This window comes from Leptodactylus fuscus, chromosome 2 (assembly GCF_031893055.1).
Source record: "Leptodactylus fuscus isolate aLepFus1 chromosome 2, aLepFus1.hap2, whole genome shotgun sequence".
NCBI lineage: Eukaryota > Metazoa > Chordata > Amphibia > Anura > Leptodactylidae > Leptodactylus > Leptodactylus fuscus.
This window is the reverse complement of record NC_134266.1, coordinates 270907919-270930027: the sequence shown is the minus strand read 5'-3', so window position 1 is coordinate 270930027 and position 22109 is coordinate 270907919. Positions and strand designations below refer to the sequence as shown.

Sequence of the window (22109 nt, the reverse complement as noted above, 5' to 3'; positions counted from 1 at the left end):
TGTGACAGAGATTAGTATCTATATATGTACAGTATATCCTATCTATCTATCTATCTATCTATCTATCTATCTATCTATCTATCTCCTATCTATCTATCTATCTATCTATCTATCTATCTCATATCTATCTATCTATCTCCTATCTATCTATCTATCTATCTATCTCCTATCTATTTATCTATCTATCTATCTATCTCCTATCTATCTCCTATCTATCTATCTCCTATCTATCTATCTATCTATCTATCTATCTATCTATCTATCATCTATATATCTATCTATCTATCTATCTATCTATCTATCCTCTATCTATCTATCTATCTATCTATCTATCTATCTATCTATCTAGCTATCTCATATCTATCTATCTATCTATCTATCTATCTATCTATCTATCCTCTATCTATCTATCTCCTATCTATCTATCTATCTATCTATCTATCTATCTATCTATCTCCTATCTATCTATCTATCTATCTATCTATCTATCTATCTCCTATCTATCTATCTATCTATTTATCTTCATATCTCATTTTTTTCTATAATAGGTATAAACGATGTAGATACAGATGAACAGATAGATTAGAGAAGAATAGATAACTAGACAGATATTGTATAAAAGTCTACCTAACAATCATTTTATATGTATCAAACTTTCTGTCTCTCTTACTATCTAAACATCTGTCTATCACATATCTAGATAGATAGGAGATAGATGGATAGATAGATAGATAGGAGATAGATAGATAGATAGATAGATAGATAGATAGATAGATAGGAGATAGATAGATAGATAGATGATAGATAGATAGATAGATAGATAGATAGGAGATAGATAGATAGATAGATAGATAGATAGATAGATAGATAGATAGATAGATAGATAGAAAGATAGATAGGAGATAGATAGATAGATAGATAGGAGATAGATAGATAGATAGATAGATAGATAGATAGGAGATAGATAGATAGATAGATAGATAGATAGGAGATAGATAGATAGATAGATAGATAGATAGATAGATAGGAGATAGATAGATAGATAGATAGATAGATAGTAGATAGATAGATAGATAGATAGATAGGAGATAGATAGATAGATAGATAGATAGATAGATAGATAGATAGGAGATAGATAGTAGATAGATAGATAGATAGATAGATAGGAGATAGATAGATAGATAGATAGATAGATAGATAGATAGATAGATAGGAGATAGATAGATAGATAGATAGATAGATAGATAGATAGATAGATAGGAGATAGATAGATAGATAGATAGATAGATAGATAGGAGATAGATAGATAGATAGATAGATAGATAGATAGATAGGAGATAGATAGTAGATAGATAGATAGATAGATAGATAGATAGATAGATAGATAGATAGGAGATAGATAGGAGATAGATAGATAGATAGATAGATAGATAGATAGATAGATAGATAGGAGATAGATAGATAGATAGATAGATAGATAGATAGATAGATAGGAGATAGATAGATAGATAGATAGATAGATAGATAGATAGATAGGAGATAGATAGATAGATAGATAGATAGGAGATAGATAGATAGATAGATAGATAGATAGGAGATAGATAGATAGATAGATAGATAGATAGATAGGAGATAGATAGATAGATAGATAGATAGATAGATAGATAGGAGATAGATAGTAGATAGATAGATAGATAATAGACAGAGTTTAGGAATTAATGTTAATTATTACAGCTATTTTTTTACATCCAGTTCAATTCTGTATGACCCAGGTGATATCACTATTATTACATATTGCAGTATTATTATTATTATTTCTATAGTTTTTCACCATTTCCAGGTATTCTATTCCCATTCTGCCCCCCTCGGCCTGTAACCCCGGGGTCACTGGGTCATCTTCAGACGTCTTCCATCCATGAATCCATCTATTGGTTTTGCTTAGCAGAAATTGATTAGTGAGGCCTGGAGAGAAGTGAACACTCGGAGGAGCGGGGACTGCTTAAGGAAGGTGACGAATCCATAAATTATGTAAGGAGGAGTTGCTATGGAAGTAGGTTATCTGTGTAGACGCTGAGGAGCTGCAGGTGGGTCTTGGTTTTGGGTTCCCTCAGTGTTTTGCCTTTACCGGTGGTTGGTAAGGTATTAAGTTAATCAAAAGCCATGTGTTACATACCGCCGGGACCATCTGCGGATTAATAAGTACCAAGACGGACTCCCAAAGGCTCCTGATCAGTCTCAGAGTCCACAAGGCTCGGCCAAGGAAGGTATCTCAGATCCCAAAAAATCTTAACCTCGAGGTTTGCTTTTCGATGATCGGTTGTAGGATTGATATTTTGTTTCAACTCTTGGAACGTTTTTGAATTTTTGGTGACGTCTTCAGACATAATGGCGATGTTTCCTTGAACCGGATTATTGTGGGCAGTTTCTGACGTCGCAGGGGAGTATGGTGGCGAGATCGTCCTCTGTGAGTTTGCCTTGTGTTTACTGACTGCGATAGACGGGATGTACCAACGTAGAGGAGTGGAGGACATCTTGGAAAAAGACCAGGGCAAGTGGGCTCTGCTACGTAACATTAACCAGGCGGTGAAACCCAGCACGCTACTACCGGTGAGAGACACCTATCCTTACCATAACAGTGGGGCGCCGTGTGTGGGAGCGGGATTAGGGGTACAGTGGGATCCGGCACCAGAGGCCTCGTAACCTGCTCTTGTCCTGGATACAGTCACCAATCTAAACTGTTTTTATCGAGTTTGGTACCAAAAATGAAGATTATTACATGGGCTCCACCATTTTGGGGACAACAATAGTCCCCACAGAGGGGTAACTTGATGCTTCTGGGCCCCAATGCAAAATCTGTAATGGGGCCCCATGGTGCCATTTAGAATAGTGGGATAGTATAGGTGGCAAAGGGATCATTGGGGCGCCCTCAGATTTCCGTCATGATTATAGCGGTTGTATTATTATTTAGGCAATATACAGCGTGGCACTGTTATCTGGGCACTGCAATATATTTACTATACTGTCTTGTAGGGAATTACCATAAGGTAAAAAGATATTTTACATCACATATATATACTGAGTATCAGTCACATCAGGGATCGTATGTAATAAGGGATATCCCGCTATATGATCATGTAAATCTAGAAAATACTTCTGCTCCAGCCAATGGGGAATTGTATATTTACTGTATTTATTGTGTGATGCTATAGCGCTATTATGTACTGTACTGAGGCACTATAGGGCACTGTCACGTGTTCAGTGTATGACACTATTATATACACACTATATGTCATTATGGGTTCAGTGTATGACACTATTATATGGGCACTATATGGCATTATGTGTTCAGTGTATGACACTATTATATAGGCACTATATGGCACTGTTATGGGTTCAGTGTATGACACTATTATATACACACTATATGGCATTGTTATGTGTTCAGTGTATGACACTATTATATGGGCACTACACTCACCGGCCACTTTATTAGGTACACCATGCTAGTAACGGGTTGGACCCCCTTTTGCCTTCAGAACTGCCTCAATTCTTCGTGGCATAGATACAACAAGGTGCTGGAAGCATTCCTCAGACATTTTGGTCCATATTGACATGATGGCATCACACAGTTGCAGTCGCAGATTTGTCGGCTGCACATCCATGATGCGAATCTCCCGTTCCACCACATCCCAAAGATGCTCCTCTATTGGATTGAGATCTGGTGACTGTGGAGGCCATTGGAGTACAGTGAACTCATTGTCATGTTCAAGAAACCAGTCTGAGATGATTCCAGCTTTATGACATGGCATTGCATTATCCTGCTGAAAGTAGCCATCAGATGTTGGGTACATTGTGGTCATAAAGGGATGGACATGGTCAGCAACAATACTCAGGTAGGCTTTGGCGTTGCAACGATGCTCAATTGGTACCAAGGGGCCCAAAGAGTGCCAAGAAAATATTCCCCACACCATGACACCACCACCACCAGCCTGAACCGTTACCGATACAAGGCAGGATGGATCCATGCTTTCATGTTGTTGACGCCAAATTCTGACCCTACCATCCGAATGTCGCAGCAGAAATCGGGACTCATCAGACCAGGCAACGTTTTTCCAATCTTCAATTGTCCAATTTCGATGAGCTTGTGCAAATTGTAGCCTCAGTTTCCTGTTCTTAGCTGAAAGGAGTGGCCCCCGGTGTGGTCTTCTGCTGCTGTAGCCCATCTGTAGCCTCAAAGTTGGACGTACTGTGCGGCGTTCAGAGATGCTCTTCTGGCTACCTTGGTTGTAACGGGTGGCTATTTGAGTCACTGTTGCCTTTCTATCAGCTCGAACCAGTCTGGCCATTCTCCTCTGACCTCTGGCATCAACAACGCATTTCCGCCCACAGAACTGCCGCTCACTGGATGTTTTTTCTTTTTGGGACCATTCTCTGTAAACCCTAGAGATGGTTGTGCGTGAAAATCCCAGTAGATCAGCAGTTTCTGAAATACTCAGACCAGCCCTTCTGGCACCAACAACCATGCCACGTTCAAAGGCACTCAAATCACCTTTCTTCCCCATACTGATGCTCGGTTTGAACTGCAGGAGATTGTCTTGACCATGTCTACATGCCTAAATGCACTGAGTTGCCGCCATGTGATTGGCTGATTAGAAATTAAGTGTTAACGAGCAGTTGGACAGGTGTACCTAATAAAGTGGCCGGTGAGTGTATATGGCATTGTTATGTGTTCAGTGTATGACACTATTATATACACACTATATGTCATTACGTGTTCAGTGTATGACACTATTATATGGGCACTATATGGCAATGCTATGTGTTCAGAGTGTGACGCTATGATATGCCATATACTGGTGTCTTATGTGGTAGAGGTACCATCGGGCCCCCCACACACCAGGGCCCAGGTGTAACTACTACCACTACAAGAGGACAGAGTATACAAACCCACCATATGTTTTCTTAACTGTAGCCCAATCCTTTGAGTAGCCCGTGAGTATTCCCCTGCCAGGGGTACATGGTTGCCCCAGGATTGTTGAGGGCAGGCAGCAGCGGTAGACGTCCGCATTATTAATATTAGGCAGATCTGTCACCTCATATATACAGTAAAATGATGAGTCTGACACTGAAGGCCTGAACTGAGGAAAATGACAGGACATGTACAATGCTAGCCTTAGCCACAAGATGGCAGTAGTTGTGAGCATGGTGTATGGGAAAGTGCAAAGCGGTGGCTGTCCCCACATTGTGGAACTACAAGTCCCAGCCTGAGGCTGTCAGTGTGCGATGGGAGTTGTACTTGGATATTTTCTTATACCACTTGCCGATGTTGCTCTTACATTCTATATCATTGACTCTGGCAGATTGTAAGCAGTCAGTATACAGTATACAGGTATGTGTCAGCTCTCTGTATACAGACACTCAGGGTGATGTCCTGCAGAGAAAACCACAGCTTGTCACATATAACTGATGAAATGAACGATTGTCACCGCCCGTACCAACAACAACACAAACAGACTCCCTGGTGACACAATGGCATCCTGCCCAGATCTCAGGGATCAGATAGTATTGTGCGGGCGACTCTACAGGCCTGTCCTTGGTGACTACATGGTATAATGTTATATGGGCGACTCTACGGGCCTGTCCCTAATGACTACCTGATATAATGCGGTGACTCTGTGGTGTTTAGATAACAACCTCCGGTGGTCTAGTGAGTTAGTGTCTTATCCCTGGTGGTCTAGTGATTTAGTGTCTTATCCCTGGTGGTCTAGTGAGTTAGTGTCTTATCCCTGGTGGTCTAGTGGATAGATAACTACCCCTGGTGAGTTAGTGTCTTATCCCTGGTGGTCTAGTGATTTAGTGTCTTATCCCTGGTGGTCTAGTGATTTAGTGTCTTATCCCTGGTGGTCTAGTAGCTAGATATCTACCCCTGGTTATTTAGTGTCTTATCCCTGGTGGTCTAGTGATTTAGTGTCTTATCCCTGGTGGTCTAGTAGCTAGATATCTACCCCTGGTTATTTAGTGTCTTATCCCTGGTGGTCTAGTAGCCAGATATCTACCCCTTGTGAGTTAGTGTCTTATCCCTGGTGGTCTAGTAGCCAGATATCTACCCCTGGTGATTTAGTGTCTTATCCCTGGTGGTCTAGTGATTTAGTGTCTTATCCTTGGTGGTCTAGTAGATAGATAACTACCCCTGGTGATTTAGTGTCTTATCCCTGGTGGTCTAGTAGATAGATAACTACCCCTGGTGATTTAGTGTCTTATCCCTGGTGGTCTAGTAGATAGATAACTACCCCTGGTGATTTAGTGTCTTATCCCTGGTGGTCTAGTAGCTAGATAGCTACCCCTAGTGATTTAGTGTCTTATCCCTGGTGGTCTAGTAGATAGATAACTACCCCTGGTGATTTAGTGTCTTATCCCTGGTGGTCTAGTAGATACATAACTACCCCTGGTGATTTAGTGTCTTATCCCTGGTGGTCTAGTAGATAGATAACTACCCCTGGTGAGTTAGTGTCTTATCCCTGGTGGTCTAGATGTTAGATAGCTACCCCTAGTGATTTAGTGTCTTATCCCTAGTGGTCTAGTAGCTAGATTACTACCCCTGGTGATTTAGTGTCTTATCCCTGGTGGTCTAGTAGCTAGATAACTACCCCTGGTGATTTAGTGTCTTATCCTTGGTGGTCTAGTAGCTAGATAACTACCCCTGGTGAGTTAGTGTCTTATCCCTGGTGGTCTAGTAGCCAGATATCTACCCTTGGTGAGTTAGTGTCTTATCCCTGGTGGTCTAGTAGCCAGATATCTACCCCTGGTGATTTAGTGTCTTATCCCTGGTGGTCTAGTGATTTAGTGTCTTATCCTTGGTGGTCTAGTAAATAGATAACTACCCCTGGTGATTTAGTGTCTTATCCCTGGTGGTCTAGTAGATAGATAACTACCCCTGGTGATTTAGTGTCTTATCCCTAGTGGTCTAGTAGCTAGATAGCTACCCCTAGTGATTTAGTGTCTTATCCCTGGTGGTCTAGTAGATAGATAACTACCCCTGGTGATTTAGTGTCTTATCCCTGGTGGTCTAGTAGATAGATAACTACCCCTGGTGATTTAGTGTCTTATCCTTGGTGGTCTAGTAGCTAGATAGCTACCCCTAGTGATTTAGTGTCTTATCCCTGGTGGTCTAGTAGATAGATAACTACCCCTGGTGATTTAGTGTCTTATCCCTGGTGGTCTAGTAGATAGATAACTACCCCTGGTGATTTAGTGTCTTATCCCTGGTGGTCTAGTAGATAGATATCTACCCCTGGTTATTTAGTGTCTTATCCCTGGTGGTCTAGTAGCCAGATATCTACCCCTGGTGAGTTAGTGTCTTATCCCTGGTGGTCTAGTAGCCAGATATCTACCCCTGGTGATTTAGTGTCTTATCCCTGGTGGTCTAGTGATTTAGTGTCTTATCCTTGGTGGTCTAGTAGATAGATAACTACCCCTGGTGATTTAGTGTCTTATCCCTGGTGGTCTAGTAGATAGATAACTACCCCTGGTGATTTAGTGTCTTATCCCTGGTGGTCTAGTGATTTAGTGTCTTATTCCTGGTGGTCTAGTGGATAGATATCTACCCCTGGTTATTTAGTGTCTTATCCCTGGTGGTCTAGTGATTTAGTGTCTTATCCCTGGTGGTCTAGTAGCTAGATATCTACCCCTGGTTATTTAGTGTCTTATCCCTGGTGGTCTAGTAGCCAGATATCTACCCCTGGTGAATTAGTGTCTTATCCCTGGTGGTCTAGTAGCCAGATATCTACCCCTGGTGATTTAGTGTCTTATCCCTGATGGTCTAGTGATTTAGTGTCTTATCCTTGGTGGTCTAGTAGATAGATAACTACCCCTGGTGATTTAGTGTCTTATCCCTGGTGGTCTAGTAGATAGATAACTACCCCTGGTGATTTAGTGTCTTATCCCTGGTGGTCTAGTAGATAGATAACTACCCCTGGTGATTTAGTGTCTTATCCCTGGTGGTCTAGTAGATAGATAACTACCCCTGGTGATTTAGTGTCTTATCCCTGGTGGTCTAGTAGCTAGATAGCTACCCCTAGTGATTTAGTGTCTTATCCCTGGTGGTCTAGTAGATAGATAACTACCCCTGGTGATTTAGTGTCTTATCCCTGGTGGTCTAGTTGTTAGATAACTACCCCTGGTGATTTAGTGTCTTATCCCTGGTGGTCTAGTAGCCAGATATCTACCCCTGGTGAGTTAGTGTCTTATCCCTGGTGGTCTAGTAGCCAGATATCTACCCCTGGTGATTTAGTGTCTTATCCCTGGTGGTCTAGTGATTTAGTGTCTTATCCTTGGTGGTCTAGTAGATAGATAACTACCCCTGGTGATTTAGTGTCTTATCCCTGGTGGTCTAGTGATTTAGTGTCTTATTCCTGGTGGTCTAGTGGATAGATAACTACCCCTGGTGATTTAATGTCTTATCCCTGGTGGTCTAGTGATTTAGTGTCTTATCCCTAGTGGTCTAGTAGATAGATAACTACCCCTGGTGAGTTAGTGTCTTATCCCTGGTGGTCTAGATGTTAGATAGCTACCCCTGGTGATTTAGTGTCTTATCCCTAGTGGTCTAGTAGCTAGATTACTACCCCTGGTGATTTAGTGTCTTATCCCTGGTGGTCTAGTAGCTAGATAACTACCCCTGGTGATTTAGTGTCTTATCCTTGGTGGTCTAGTAGCTAGATAACTGCCCCTGGTGAGTTAGTGTCGTATCCCTGGTGGTCTAGTAGCTAGATAACTACCCCTGGTGATTTAGTGTCTTATCCTTGGTGGTCTAGTAGCTAGATAACTACCCCTGGTGATTTAGTGTCTTATCCCTGATGGTCTACTTGTTAGATAACTACCCCTGGTGAGTTAGTGTCTTATCCTTGGTGGTCTAGTAGATAGATAACTACCCCTGGTAAGTTAGTATCTTATTCCTGATGGTCTAGTTGTTAGATAACTACCCCTGGTGAGTTAATATCTTATCCCTGGTGGTCTAGTGATTTAGTGTCTTATCCCTGGTGGTCTAGTTGTTAGATAACTACCCCTGGTGAGTTAGTGCCTTATCCCTGGTGGTCTAGTTGTTACATAACTACCCCTGGTGAGTTAGTGTCTTATCCCTGGTGGTCTAGTAGATAGATAACTACCCCTGGTGAGTTAGTGTCTTATCCCTGGTGGTCTAGTAGCTAGATAACTACCCCTGGTGATTTAGTGTCTTATCCCTGGTGGTCTAGTAGATAGATAACTACCCCTGGTGAGTTAGTGTCTTATCCCTGGTGGTCTAGTAGATAGATAACTACCCCTGGTGAGTTAGTGTCTTATCCCTAGTGGTCTAGTTGTTACATAACTACCCCTGGTGAGTTAGTGTCTTATCCCTGGTGGTCTAGTGATTTAGTGTCTTATCCCTGGTGGTCTAGTTGTTAGATAACTACCCCTGGTGAGTTAGTGCCTTATCCCTGGTGGTCTAGTTGTTACATAACTACCCCTGGTGAGTTAGTGTCTTATCCCTGGTGGTCTAGTAGATAGATAACTACCCCTGGTGATTTAGTGTCTTATCCCTGGTGGTCTAGTAGATAGATAACTACCCCTGGTGATTTAGTGTCTTATCCCTGGTGGTCTAGTAGATAGATATCTACCCCTGGTTATTTAGTGTCTTATCCCTGGTGGTCTAGTAGCCAGATATCTACCCCTGGTGAGTTAGTGTCTTATCCCTGGTGGTCTAGTAGCCAGATATCTACCCCTGGTGATTTAGTGTCTTATCCCTGGTGGTCTAGTGATTTAGTGTCTTATCCTTGGTGGTCTAGTAGATAGATAACTACCCCTGGTGATTTAGTGTCTTAGCCCTGGTGGTCTAGTAGATAGATAACTACCCCTGGTGATTTAGTGTCTTATCCCTGGTGGTCTTGTAGATAGATAACTACCCCTGGTGATTTAGTGTCTTATCCCTGGTGGTCTAGTAGCTAGATAGCTACCCCTAGTGATTTAGTGTCTTATCCCTGGTGGTCTAGTAGATAGATAACTACCCCTGGTGATTTAGTGTCTTATCCCTGGTGGTCTAGTTGTTAGATAACTACCTCTGGTGATTTAGTGTCTTATCCCTGGTGGACTAGTTGTTTGATAACTACCCCTGGTGATTTAGTGTCTTATCCCTGGTGGTCTAGTAGATACATAACTACCCCTGGTGAGTTAGTGTCTTATCCCTGGTGGTCTAGATGTTAGATAGCTACCCCTGGTGATTTAGTGTCTTATCCCTGGTGGTCTAGTAGCTAGATTACTACCCCTGGTGATTTAGTGTCTTATCCCTGGTGGTCTAGTGATTCAATGTCTTATCCCTGGTGGTCTAGATGTTAGATAACTACCCCTGGTGATTTAGTGTCTTATCCCTGGTGGTCTAGTAGCTAGATAACTAACCCTGGTGATTTAGTGTCTTATCCCTGGTGGTCTAGTAGCTAGATAACTACCCCTGGTGAGTTAGTATCTTATCCCTGGTGGTCTAGTTGTTAAATAGCTACCCCTGGTAAGTTAGTGTGTTATCCCTGGTGGTCTAGTGATTCAGTGTCTTATCCCTGGTGGTCTAGATGTTAGATAACTACCCCTGGTGATTTAGTGTCTTATCCCTGGTGGTCTAGCAGCTAGATAACCACCACTGGTGAGTTAGTGTCTTATCCCTGATGGTCTAAATGTTAGATAGCTACCCCTGGTGATTTAGTGTCTTATCCCTGGTGGTCTAGTTGTTACATAACTACCTCTAGTGATTTTGTGTCTTATCCCTGGTGGTCTAGTAGCTAGATAACTACCATTGGTGAGTTAGTGTCTTATCCCTGGTGGTCTAGTGATTTAGTGTCTTATTCCTGGTGGTCTAGTGGATAGATAACTACCCCTGGTGATTTAATGTCTTATCCCTGGTGGTCTAGTGATTTAGTGTCTTATCCCTGGTGGTCTAGTAGATAGATAACTACCCCTGGTGAGTTAGTGTCTTATCCCTGGTGGTCTAGATGTTAGATAGCTACCCCTGGTGATTTAGTGTCTTATCCCTAGTGGTCTAGTAGCTAGATTACTACCCCTGGTGATTTAGTGTCTTATCCCTGGTGGTCTAGTAGCTAGATAACTACCCTTGGTGATTTAGTGTCTTATCCTTGGTGGTCTAGTAGCTAGATAACTACCCCTGGTGAGTTAGTGTCTTATCCCTGGTGGTCTAGTAGCTAGATAACTACCCCTGGTGATTTAGTGTCTTATCCTTGGTGGTCTAGTAGCTAGATAACTACCCCTGGTGAGTTAGTGTCTTATCCCTGGTGGTCTAGTAGCTAGATAACTACCCCTGGTGATTTAGTGTCTTATCCCTGATGGTCTAGTTGTTACATAACTACCTCTAGTGATTTTGTGTCTTATCCCTGGTGGTCTAGTAGCTAGATAACTACCATTGGTGAGTTAGTGTCTTATCCCTGGTGGTCTAGTGATTTAGTGTCTTATTCCTGGTGGTCTAGTGGATAGATAACTACCCCTGGTGATTTAATGTCTTATCCCTGGTGGTCTAGTGATTTAGTGTCTTATCCCTGGTGGTCTAGTAGATAGATAACTACCCCTGGTGAGTTAGTGTCTTATCCCTGGTGGTCTAGATGTTAGATAGCTACCCCTGGTGATTTAGTGTCTTATCCCTAGTGGTCTAGTAGCTAGATTACTACCCCTGGTGATTTAGTGTCTTATCCCTGGTGGTCTAGTAGCTAGATAACTACCCTTGGTGATTTAGTGTCTTATCCTTGGTGGTCTAGTAGCTAGATAACTACCCCTGGTGAGTTAGTGTCTTATCCCTGGTGGTCTAGTAGCTAGATAACTACCCCTGGTGATTTAGTGTCTTATCCTTGGTGGTCTAGTAGCTAGATAACTACCCCTGGTGAGTTAGTGTCTTATCCCTGGTGGTCTAGTAGCTAGATAACTACCCCTGGTGATTTAGTGTCTTATCCCTGATGGTCTACTTGTTAGATAACTACCCCTGGTGAGTTAGTGTCTTATCCTTGGTGGTCTAGTAGATAGATAACTACCCCTGGTAAGTTAGTGTCTTATTCCTGATGGTCTAGTTGTTAGATAACTACCCCTGGTGAGTTAGTGTCTTATCCCTGGTGGTCTAGTGATTTAGTGTCTTATCCCTGGTGGTCTAGTTGTTAGATAACTACCCCTGGTGAGTTAGTGTCTTTTCCCTGGTGGTCTAGTAGATAGATAACTACCCCTGGTGAGTTAGTGTCTTATCCCTGGTGGTCTAGTAGCTAGATAACTACCCCTGGTGATTTAGTGTCTTATCCCTGGTGGTCTAGTAGATAGATAACTACCCCTGGTGAGTTAGTGTCTTATCCCTGGTGGTCTAGTAGATAGATAACTACCCCTGGTGAGTTAGTGTCTTATCCCTAGTGGTCTAGTTGTTACATAACTACCCCTGGTGAGTTAGTGTCTTATCCCTGGTGGTCAAGTAGCTAGATAACTACCCCTGGTTAGTGTCTTATCCCTGGTGGTCTAGTTGTTACATAACTACCCCTGGTGATTTAGTGTCTTATCCCTGGTGGTCAAGTTGTTACATAACTACCCCTGGTATATTACCTTGAGTAATAGTTTTCCTTGTGTGTCTGTTTTTCCTCTTAATTAAGCAGACTAGGATGGACAATACACTTGGGCCATAGGCCACCAACAGTCTATATTCGGTTCCTCATGTGGTCCTCCGAATGGACTTGTTCACATTGATTGTTATACTTGTACTATATATTTTAACCCCTTCTTATGCTAAAGTACAGCACCATTGCCTGAATAGTGCTATATATAATTATAATAATAATAATAATAGTAAGAACTATAACAACCTTGAAGAATTCCGTCTTATCTTATTTGTTCTGCCGTCTTTCAGGGCGACTATGTCTGGCTGGACCTCAAGACGGGTCGAGAGTTTGATGTCCCGGTGGGAGCCGTGGTTAAGCTGTGTGACTCCGGTCAGATCCAGGTCCTGGATGATGAAGGAAATGTAAGAGTGAATGTTATTTGTAAAGCCTTAAAGGTGCCTGAGTTTTCATGAAAAAGTTTAAATATCTAGAAGGTCCTGTTGGGCAATCTGTTCTCTGACTATATACGCCATCATACATGGTGTCCTATCAGTTCTTCTACTGCTAATAGCCCCATTATGGCTGCAGCACATTTCTCCCTGAGGCTGGGGATGTGTACAATAAGGAACAGTCTGCCCCCTTCCCTATCCATTATTACTACTAATATTGGTGTTATGTCATTCTGCCAGGAGTAACTGTAAAATAACAAACAAATAGATAAGAAACACCTAAGTGTCTATAATATAGGAGATGCAGGAACCCTGGACTGCAAACACAGGGCATTATGCAGCTAAACAGATTCCTGAATCTATGAGCACTGTCAGGAAAGCTGCTTACTGTCTAAGACTAACATCACAATAAAACAGGAAGCTAGTCAGAAGTAGATACAAGTACATAAGTAGATGTTTATTACATTGTAAGCTGTGAGATGTGCAGAATGTTCAGTCCCCTGCACAGAGAAAGACATTTGGAGATATGTGTGAGGGAAAAATAGCCCCTCCTCTCTCCATTCAGGGTGTGAGAACAGACCCTCCTCCTCCACACTTGTCTTGTCTCACTATAATAAATAAGGACTAAAGTTCCAGAGAAACAGAGTAAAGAAGAAATTAAATAGAAGGGAGACACCTAGAGGCAGGAACGTTAGAGGGTTTTCAGGCAGTTTTCAAGCAACATTTATAAATCGAGTGCTTTACATTTTGGTGCAGAAACATTAGTGACCACTATGCTCAACCACCATGAAAATGGACAATAACCATCCACGACTCTCAATTACTAGGAAAATAGACAATAACCCCCTCCACCACTCTAGACCACCCGAGAAATGGGCAATAACTTCTTCCACGTCTTTAGACCACTAAGAAATTAGTTATAGACCCCACCACTATCCTAGATCACCAGAAACAGTAATCCCTCCACTACCCTAGACCACTAGGGAAACAGACATGAAGTCCTCCATCATCCTAGACCACAAGGGGTGCAGCCTTAAATTTCTATATACCACTATAGCAGGCTTGAATCCCTAGGAAAACAGACCTTCCCTCCACTACCCTAAATTACCAGGGAAGCAGAGATCAACCCCTACACTACCCTAGACCACCCGAAATCAGACATGCCTCTGTCTAATACCCTAGACTACAAGGAAGTCCGACATCAATCTCTCCGCTAACCTAGACCACCGGTGAAGCAGACATCAATTCCTACAGTCTCCTAGACTATAAGGGAAGCAATCCATCCACTACCCTGGCCCACCAGGGCAGCAGACATGAATCCATCCACTACCCTAGCCCACCAGGGCTGCAGACATGAATCCATCCACTACCCTAGCCCACCAGGGCAGCAGACATGAATCCATCCACTACCCTAGCCCACCAGGGCAGCAGACATGAATCCATCCACTACCCTAGCCCACCAGGGCAGCAGTCATGAATCCATCCACTACCCTAGACTACAAGGGAAACCGACATCAATCTCTCCGCTAACCTAGACCACCAGTGAAGCAGTCATCAATCCCTACATTCCCCTAGACTATAAGGGAAGAATTTTCCAAGGGTCAGTTGCAAAATCTAGACCTCAAAAGAGATGTTGGTTGGTATGAATGTAACAAGGGGGCGTTACTGGATTCTTCTATTCTGTTCTGTTTCACTTACAGGAACACTGGATATCTCCCCAAAATGCGATAAACATTAAACCGATGCATCCAACATCGATCCATGGAGTGGAGGACATGATCCGCCTGGGAGATCTCAACGAGGCTGGGATCCTTCGCAATCTACTCATTAGATATAGGGAGCACCTCATATACGTGAGTCTGCCAACACTGATACTTGCTATATTCACGTTGTGCAATTCTAAGGATTTTTGGTGAACAAAGATGGAGGCATATAAATAAAATTTAACAATCCCGGAGATCCATTATTAGGAAGCAAGGAAAATCCCCTGCATAGACATAGAATTATCTGACGCCACCACTAGGGGGAGCTTAGGAGCGTACTGTCTATACATTGAACTCTATAATCAAACAGTATTCAGTTAGCTCACCTGCTCCCCCTAGTGGTGCCTGCAGACAGCAGAATTTTATCAGAAAAACAGAACTCCGAGCACTATAAAGGTATATCATAAGAGTAATCGCTGCATCATTTTGGACCCTTTGTTTTGAAACGTGGACAGTTCTTCTATGGCATCATTCATACTGTAAGGTTATGGTTCAGATTTCTTTTTTAGCATTTGATTCAATATGGAGAATTTATCAAACTGTCCAAAAATGTTTTGTTCCTTTCTGTATCTCTTATACCCTGTTAACTCAATTCTGCCCCCTGTTGGTGTATACCGTTAACAATCTAATATAAAATTAGTCATCTGTCGAAGGAGTGTCAGATTCCAAACTGAGGACTGAAGACATTTTGATGCAGCTCTGGGTGTGACTGGAGTATAGAATGTAATCTACAAATTAATAAAGTTGTGACATTGCGTTGTGTACACCTGCTCATCCGCAGGAACGTGACACGCCGATACGAGGGTGAGATATGAGACGGATAATTATGGCGGATCGTAAGTCCACTGTCTACATGATCTGCATTAAGATTTAATGCGCGTTGCGGCTGCCATTGTTTGAGCAGAATTAACCCTATCACTGCCCTGAATAATTCATGATAAGAATTGGAGATGTGTCCCCCGGGAGACCTTGTATTACTTATGCTGACATACACCAATACTGGGGTTACAGCGACCCCTGTACTCCACATCTTTGAGGTTCTCTGGGGGTCATTATATATTTTGCCCTGCAGTTTATTGATCGAAACGTTATGTATTGGAAGTGTTCCTTTCTCTTGGCTGCTATATTCAACCAACATTTGGAAATTCAGTTTGTTTTTTGTTTTTTGTTTTTTTTTTTGTTTTTTTTTTTGGGGGGGGGGGTAACATTTTTTTGATGGAGTTGCCCTTTAAGTGGGTTATTGACATAAGATTTCCTTCTGCAGATCTCGCCCATAGGCTGACACTCTTATGTTTTTGTGGCTTGATAGATATTGATCAATTTATGATAAAATTTTTGCTATTTTCTAACAAACGTTGTCTTTTAACTCCTCCCTATTATCGAGTTCTTGCTTTGTGTCATCGAATGGAAATGCTGTTAAATGAATTCAGTGTCTTTGTCATATTTCTTCATTAATATTTCTTCTGCGTAACCTTATTTTTTATTTCGTGAATCTCCGATGCGGTATAAAGAAAATGGAAACGGTCTACAAGCTGCTGACGACTGATCTGTTCTAATCATGTTTCGCTTATTTATTACTTAAAGAGGACCTTTCACCATGTCCATGAATTGTGCCACTTAATAAGTATCCCTCCTCTGATTCCGGCGCAGTTGGAGTTTTTTCTCTGGCCCTCACCATTCCTGAGCAATCAGTGCTGTTAGTTTTGATGTCTGATATGTGAACTAGACTCCCTAATGTTAAGTGGGTGGGGTCAGGCAGGAACAGGCAAGGGGCCAATCAGAGCCAGACTATGTCAGAGCTCTGAGCCACGCCTCCTTTGCCCGCTCCTCCCTCTTAATATTAGGGAGTCTAGTTAACATATCAGACATCAAAACTAACATAACTGATTGCTCAGGAATGGTGAGGACTAGAGGAAAAATTCCAACTGTGACAGAATCAGTGGAGCGGTGGATATTAAAAGAGCTGAAGTTGGTGGAGGTTAAAGAAGTTGTCCCCCAATTAAATATTACATTCATCTTCACTTCTACATCTGAGGATTTTGTCAAGTTTGCCGGCACAAGAATAACGCGGCATGCAGTGCTATTCTTGTTGCCAATATGATGGAAACCTTGACAGATCCCCAATGGATGCTATTATAGGGCTGATAAATTTGGACACTGTTTGTCTTCATCATGCGATATACCGGGCATACCGTGATGCTACAATACGGAGAAACATAAAGATCAAATAGTATTGAGACAGATTATAAGAAAGATCCATCAACAGCAGTTTGTTGACATTTTCCAGTAACCAAATGAACCAATGAATCACACAACTAGTACTTGTTCTAGATCATAGAGTTCACAATCAGATCTGTGTATATAAAGTGATTGATAATTATATCATCCATTCTTTTTTCCTAAGACCAACTGTGGAGGGAGGGTGAGTATACCGCAGTATACTGCAGTGCCGCCATCTCCCATCATGGCTTCTTTCCACCATTATGCCTCAGGTCACTGCCTCTTCTTTCCACCATTATGCCTCAGGTCACTGCCTCTTCTTTCCACCATTATGCCTCAGGTCATTGCCTCATCTCCCATTCTGCTTGTCACATAGGTCATGTATCCCAGCAGTCATTGCCTATTGGTCCATCTGGTGTACTGGACTTGATGCTGGCACATATAGAAAAGCAGGTGATGAACACCAAACTTACATGTAGACCAGTAGGTCAAGGCAAGATAGGGAAGTGATCTCCGTAGCACAATAACCTTTCTAGTCTTGCAGTAGGTGGCACCAAACTTCAGCCCCCTCTCTAGAACATTCAACAATTGTAATATTCTTATTTGTGTGGGAAAGAACCCACCATATGGCACAAATCACCTATAGGAAACCCTGTTTCCATGCCAGTACTCCTTGGCACCCAAGACCTGCACAGTCTTGGAGTTCCTCAGAGTTTATAGTAACCATCAAGTACAGAGCAGGCATCTCTCCAGCTTGTTGGTCCTCATGGCATGTTCTCCATGTCTGCCGCATGTTCACATCCCATTATAACATCCATGTAAATATCTCATGTGCATGCCATATATTCTATACTACATGTCATAATGGCTGTGTCTTGCCTGTATCGTGTTATCATGCAAAACATTTTGGATATAGTCGAGTCTATTCAGATTGGACCAGAGGCACAGAAACTCCACCGATAGTTCCAACAAATGTGCCTTCACTCTTTCCAAATATTGGCGTCTCTCCAGCTTTGGACAGTCTTATACTCTAGACCCTTCTGTTCGAAACAGTGGACTCAAACTAATCCAGTCCAATATCACAGAGTAAGGGTGCATGCACACTACGTAACGCCGGGCGTGTATGAGAGCCGTACACGCCGGCATTACAGCAGACTGCCGAACACTTCCCATTCACTTCAATGGGAGCGCTCGTAACAGCGGCGTTTACGAGCGCTCCCATTGAAGTGAATGGGAAGTGTTCGGCAGCCCTGCTGTAACGCTGGCGTGTACGGCTCTCATACACGCCCGGCGTTACGTAGTGTGCATGCACCCTAAGATAGAACCTGCTCTATAATATGGACCGGGACGGCGCATTGGGGCCCTCGTTGTTTGGCACACTCGGTCATGTGGCCTAACACTAAGGCTAAATCGGCACAAATCTGTGCAGCAATTGGTTATTGGAAAAATGGCGCAGACGGCATATGGATGAAATGTGGGTGGCCTGGGCCTCCATGGACCCATTGATTTCCCGCAGAAATAGGACCTTTCTTCAGTTTTTCCCCCTGGTTTCCTATAATAATATATGGGTGTGTATAGGGGACCATAGAAAATAGTGGATCATTGTGCTGGCCATTAACAACATGGCTACTACACTGCCAAAGCACATGGCGAAGAGTAAGGCCTCATGAAGCAGCCGCCTGGTGAGTGAGATGATGACGTAGCCAAAAAATCATGGCGGCACGCTCCCATTGTTAATGTAATTTTAGCCATATAATATGCAGTCAGTCCATACTGAGCTGAGGCGATGCTATGTCTACACAGTTTTCACTCGCAGCGTTCCCATGTAGGGTAAGTTCACACGGGGAGCGGAAGCACAGATTTTGGCACCGAGAGTGACGCAGGGAGCCGCGTCACTCTTGGGTCAAAACCCGCCTGCCACGACTGTTGCAGTTTCCGACAGTTGCGGCTTCCCTCTCCGGAGTAGTCTCAAATGAATGGGCCAACTCTGGAGGTTGCTGCCGCAAGGCGGACGCCGCGGCTCAACGAGTCCGACTGAAGAAAGGGCAGCCCGCTTCTTTATTCCATGAGCAGCAACATGCCGCTCACGGAAAAAAGTAGCCTGGCGGCCTACATAGACCACCATTGGGAGGGGGCGGATTATGATGTGGATTCTGCTCCATAATCCGCCCCGTCTATGCCCTTATTGGATGCCTGAGATCTTGAAACATCCTGAAACATCACGTGAACGCCTCCAAAAAAATGTGGCCTCCTAGCAATCCAGAAGAGTGGGCAAATCTCCCGGGCTTGGCGGACCTTTCCCATATCCACTATTATATGTGGGCATTTCATGTGTCATGTTGGTGAGATCGTGACAGGAACCCTATAAGTTAAAGTCAGTGGGGTCCATCACGTGACAAATCCGGCGCCGCAGTTATTTCTGGGTTTTTTTCCCTGTAACAGATCAGAAAAGAACAATTGAAGCTCAGAACTTAGGCCACTGTTCACATGGGGAGCAGATTGGTGGATTTTGGCCCCGAGAGTGACGCGGGAAGCCACGTCACTTTCGGGCCAAAATGCGCCTGCCACAATTGTCGCGGCTTCCCTCTCCGGAGTAGGTTTAAATGAATGAGCCTACTCAGGAGGGTGCTGGTGCGAGGCAGACGTCGGGGCTGAATCAGCCGCGGAGTCCGCCTCAAGAAAGGACAGCTCGTTTCTTTTTTCCATGAGCGGCAACATGCTGCTCACGGAAAAAAAAGTAAGCTGGCGGTCTCCAAAGACCTCCATTGTGAGGGGGTGTATTCAGCGCCATAATCCGCCCCCACTTGCCCCGTGTGAACCGGGGCCTTACTGTTAAATAGGCCTCGTTGCCCATTGCAATCCGTCACCACGCAGCGTCCATTTTACCTCAGCAACTGAAGAAGTAAAAGCAGAGCCGTGACTGGTTACCATGGGCAATGAGGCCTACTAAGTGCCATTTAACATGGCTGTATTTTCGAAGTATACAACCCCGACATAGCTGACGACTGCCTCACATTTACCCGGACAGTGAAGGATTATCATAAACAATGGCAGCAAATGTGGGCATTGTCTGGGCCAAAAAGGGCTTCTAAAAACTGACTGAGCCATTTTTCAGGTACTAGATCTGGACCATAAAAGATAAAGGACGTATACGTATTAAAGGGGTATTCCTTAGATGAAACCTAGGTGCTTAGACTCTGTTCACATCTGCACTAACCTAAGAGTAAGTTCAGACAGAGATTTTTGGTCAGGATTTTGAGGTCGTATTTGCCTCAAAATCCTGACCAAAACAACGGCTCCCATAGAAATCAATGGGAGCCGCTCAGAAGCTTTTTCCGGGAGCCGGCTTGTTCCGGCTCCTGGAAAAAGAAGCGAGGTGTTCATTCTTCCGACCATTTTGCTTCGCGATTTGGCCTGAAGACACACCCATTCATTGGTCCTAATCCGGAGCGGAGCACGCGGCTGGATGTCGGTGCAGTGCACCGGCTTTCAGTCACGGCTACCCGTCTTTTGGCCTGGAACCTGAGGCAGCCTCTGCTTCAGGTTCCGGTCCAAAAAAACCCCATCTGAACTTACCCTTATGGGAGCAGAAAAACTATAGACAGATGTGAATGGCGTCAAATGGAGCTCATTGGGGAAGACATATCACAACTGATGTTTTTAACGTCAGTCATGGCCCCCGAGTGCCGGAGTCAGGCAGCGGCCTCTTCAGGCTGTGGCGCCATGTTGCGAAAACACAGCAGAGATGCCATAGCAAAAACAGCAGCGTGGCTAATCCCATCCACACATTGCAGAATAATAATTGCAGCGGACATGTTGCGATTTGAAAAATTGTCACGTACCTATGGAGACAATGGCGTTTTCGGTATAGCTGTAATAAGGGCAGAGAGTCCAAAGAGGAAGACTTGATGAACTATATTGGTGTATATCTATAATACGGGTCTGTAATCGGGTAAACCTGTCATCGTTTTACCCCACAATGCACCATTTTGTCCATTTTTTTAAGGGAATCTGCTCTGCGGGGCTACTAATGGAGCCACCGACATGTAAATACAGCCTTAGTAGGGGACGGAGAGAGATTGAAAATGTCCTACTGTTTGGGTTCCAGGGCGTTAATAGGATCTGGGCATTAAACTTTGCAAATAATCTCCCCTATACAGACCAATGTGTCTTCATGGTAACAGACTACAAAAAGAAACCCTGTGTCGTCAGTCCTTTCTGCATAAACGCCATGTCCCTTATTTGCCTTGTTCTCTCTTCCTGCAGACATACACCGGATCCATCTTAGTAGCGGTGAACCCCTACCAGCTGCTCCCCATCTACACTCCAGACCAGATACGCCTGTACACCAACAAAAAAATCGGAGAAATGCCCCCCCACATCTTTGCCATAGCCGACAACTGTTATTTCAACATGCAGCGAAACAGTAAGGACCAGTGTTGTATCATTAGGTGAGAAAAACACCCCCATGACACAGTCCAAGCTCTCCCTCCTATGGGGTAATAGGCTTTTTTGGGGGCATACAAATAGTTAACAATTCATTAAATATAAGTGAATATCTTGATAAATCATGTATATATTAGTGGAATTTCTGATTTTGTGATACAGTGCTCCAAATCCCCTTGTAAAATTCTGGCTTCCTGCAGTCACCACTAGATGGCGCCAGCTGCACACTGTACCCATTGAACATAAGGCAATAGCTCTTGAGCTCCCTCTAGTGATGGCTGCAAGTAGCGATTATTATAAAATAGTTTGTGCCTGTTCGTTGTTGAGTTTGTTTCCTCGTGATCTGTTACAGCGGTGAATCCGGCGCTGGAAAAACGGAGAGCACCAAACTGATCCTGCAGTTCTTGGCAGCCATCAGTGGCCAGCACTCGTGGATAGAGCAACAAGTCCTGGAAGCCAATCCCATCCTGGAGGGTCAGTTAGAAATACGGCACAAAAAATCAATTGTCAATACAGAAAAAGATAGTGGGGGGAATTTACTAACCCATCTACGCCAGCGACCAGGGTGGGGGACCAAGATGGTCCAGGGAACAGATGCCTTGGCCTAAAAAATTGACTGCAATTCACCTTTCTGT

General features: G+C 43.4%; 1 protein-coding gene across 1 annotated transcript in view; it reads left to right on the top strand.

Annotated features, from left to right (window-relative positions):
* Positions 1–2502: 2502 nt before the first annotated feature.
* Positions 2503–22109, top strand: part of MYO7A (myosin VIIA) — a 70111-nt gene continuing 50504 nt past the window's right edge. Inside the window, exons 1-5 of the mRNA XM_075266236.1 lie at positions 2503–2607; positions 12905–13018; positions 14746–14898; positions 21295–21479; positions 21827–21948. Of these exons, the coding sequence (XP_075122337.1) occupies positions 2503–2607; positions 12905–13018; positions 14746–14898; positions 21295–21479; positions 21827–21948 (679 nt within the window). The remainder of the gene's footprint in view (positions 2608–12904; positions 13019–14745; positions 14899–21294; positions 21480–21826; positions 21949–22109) is intronic.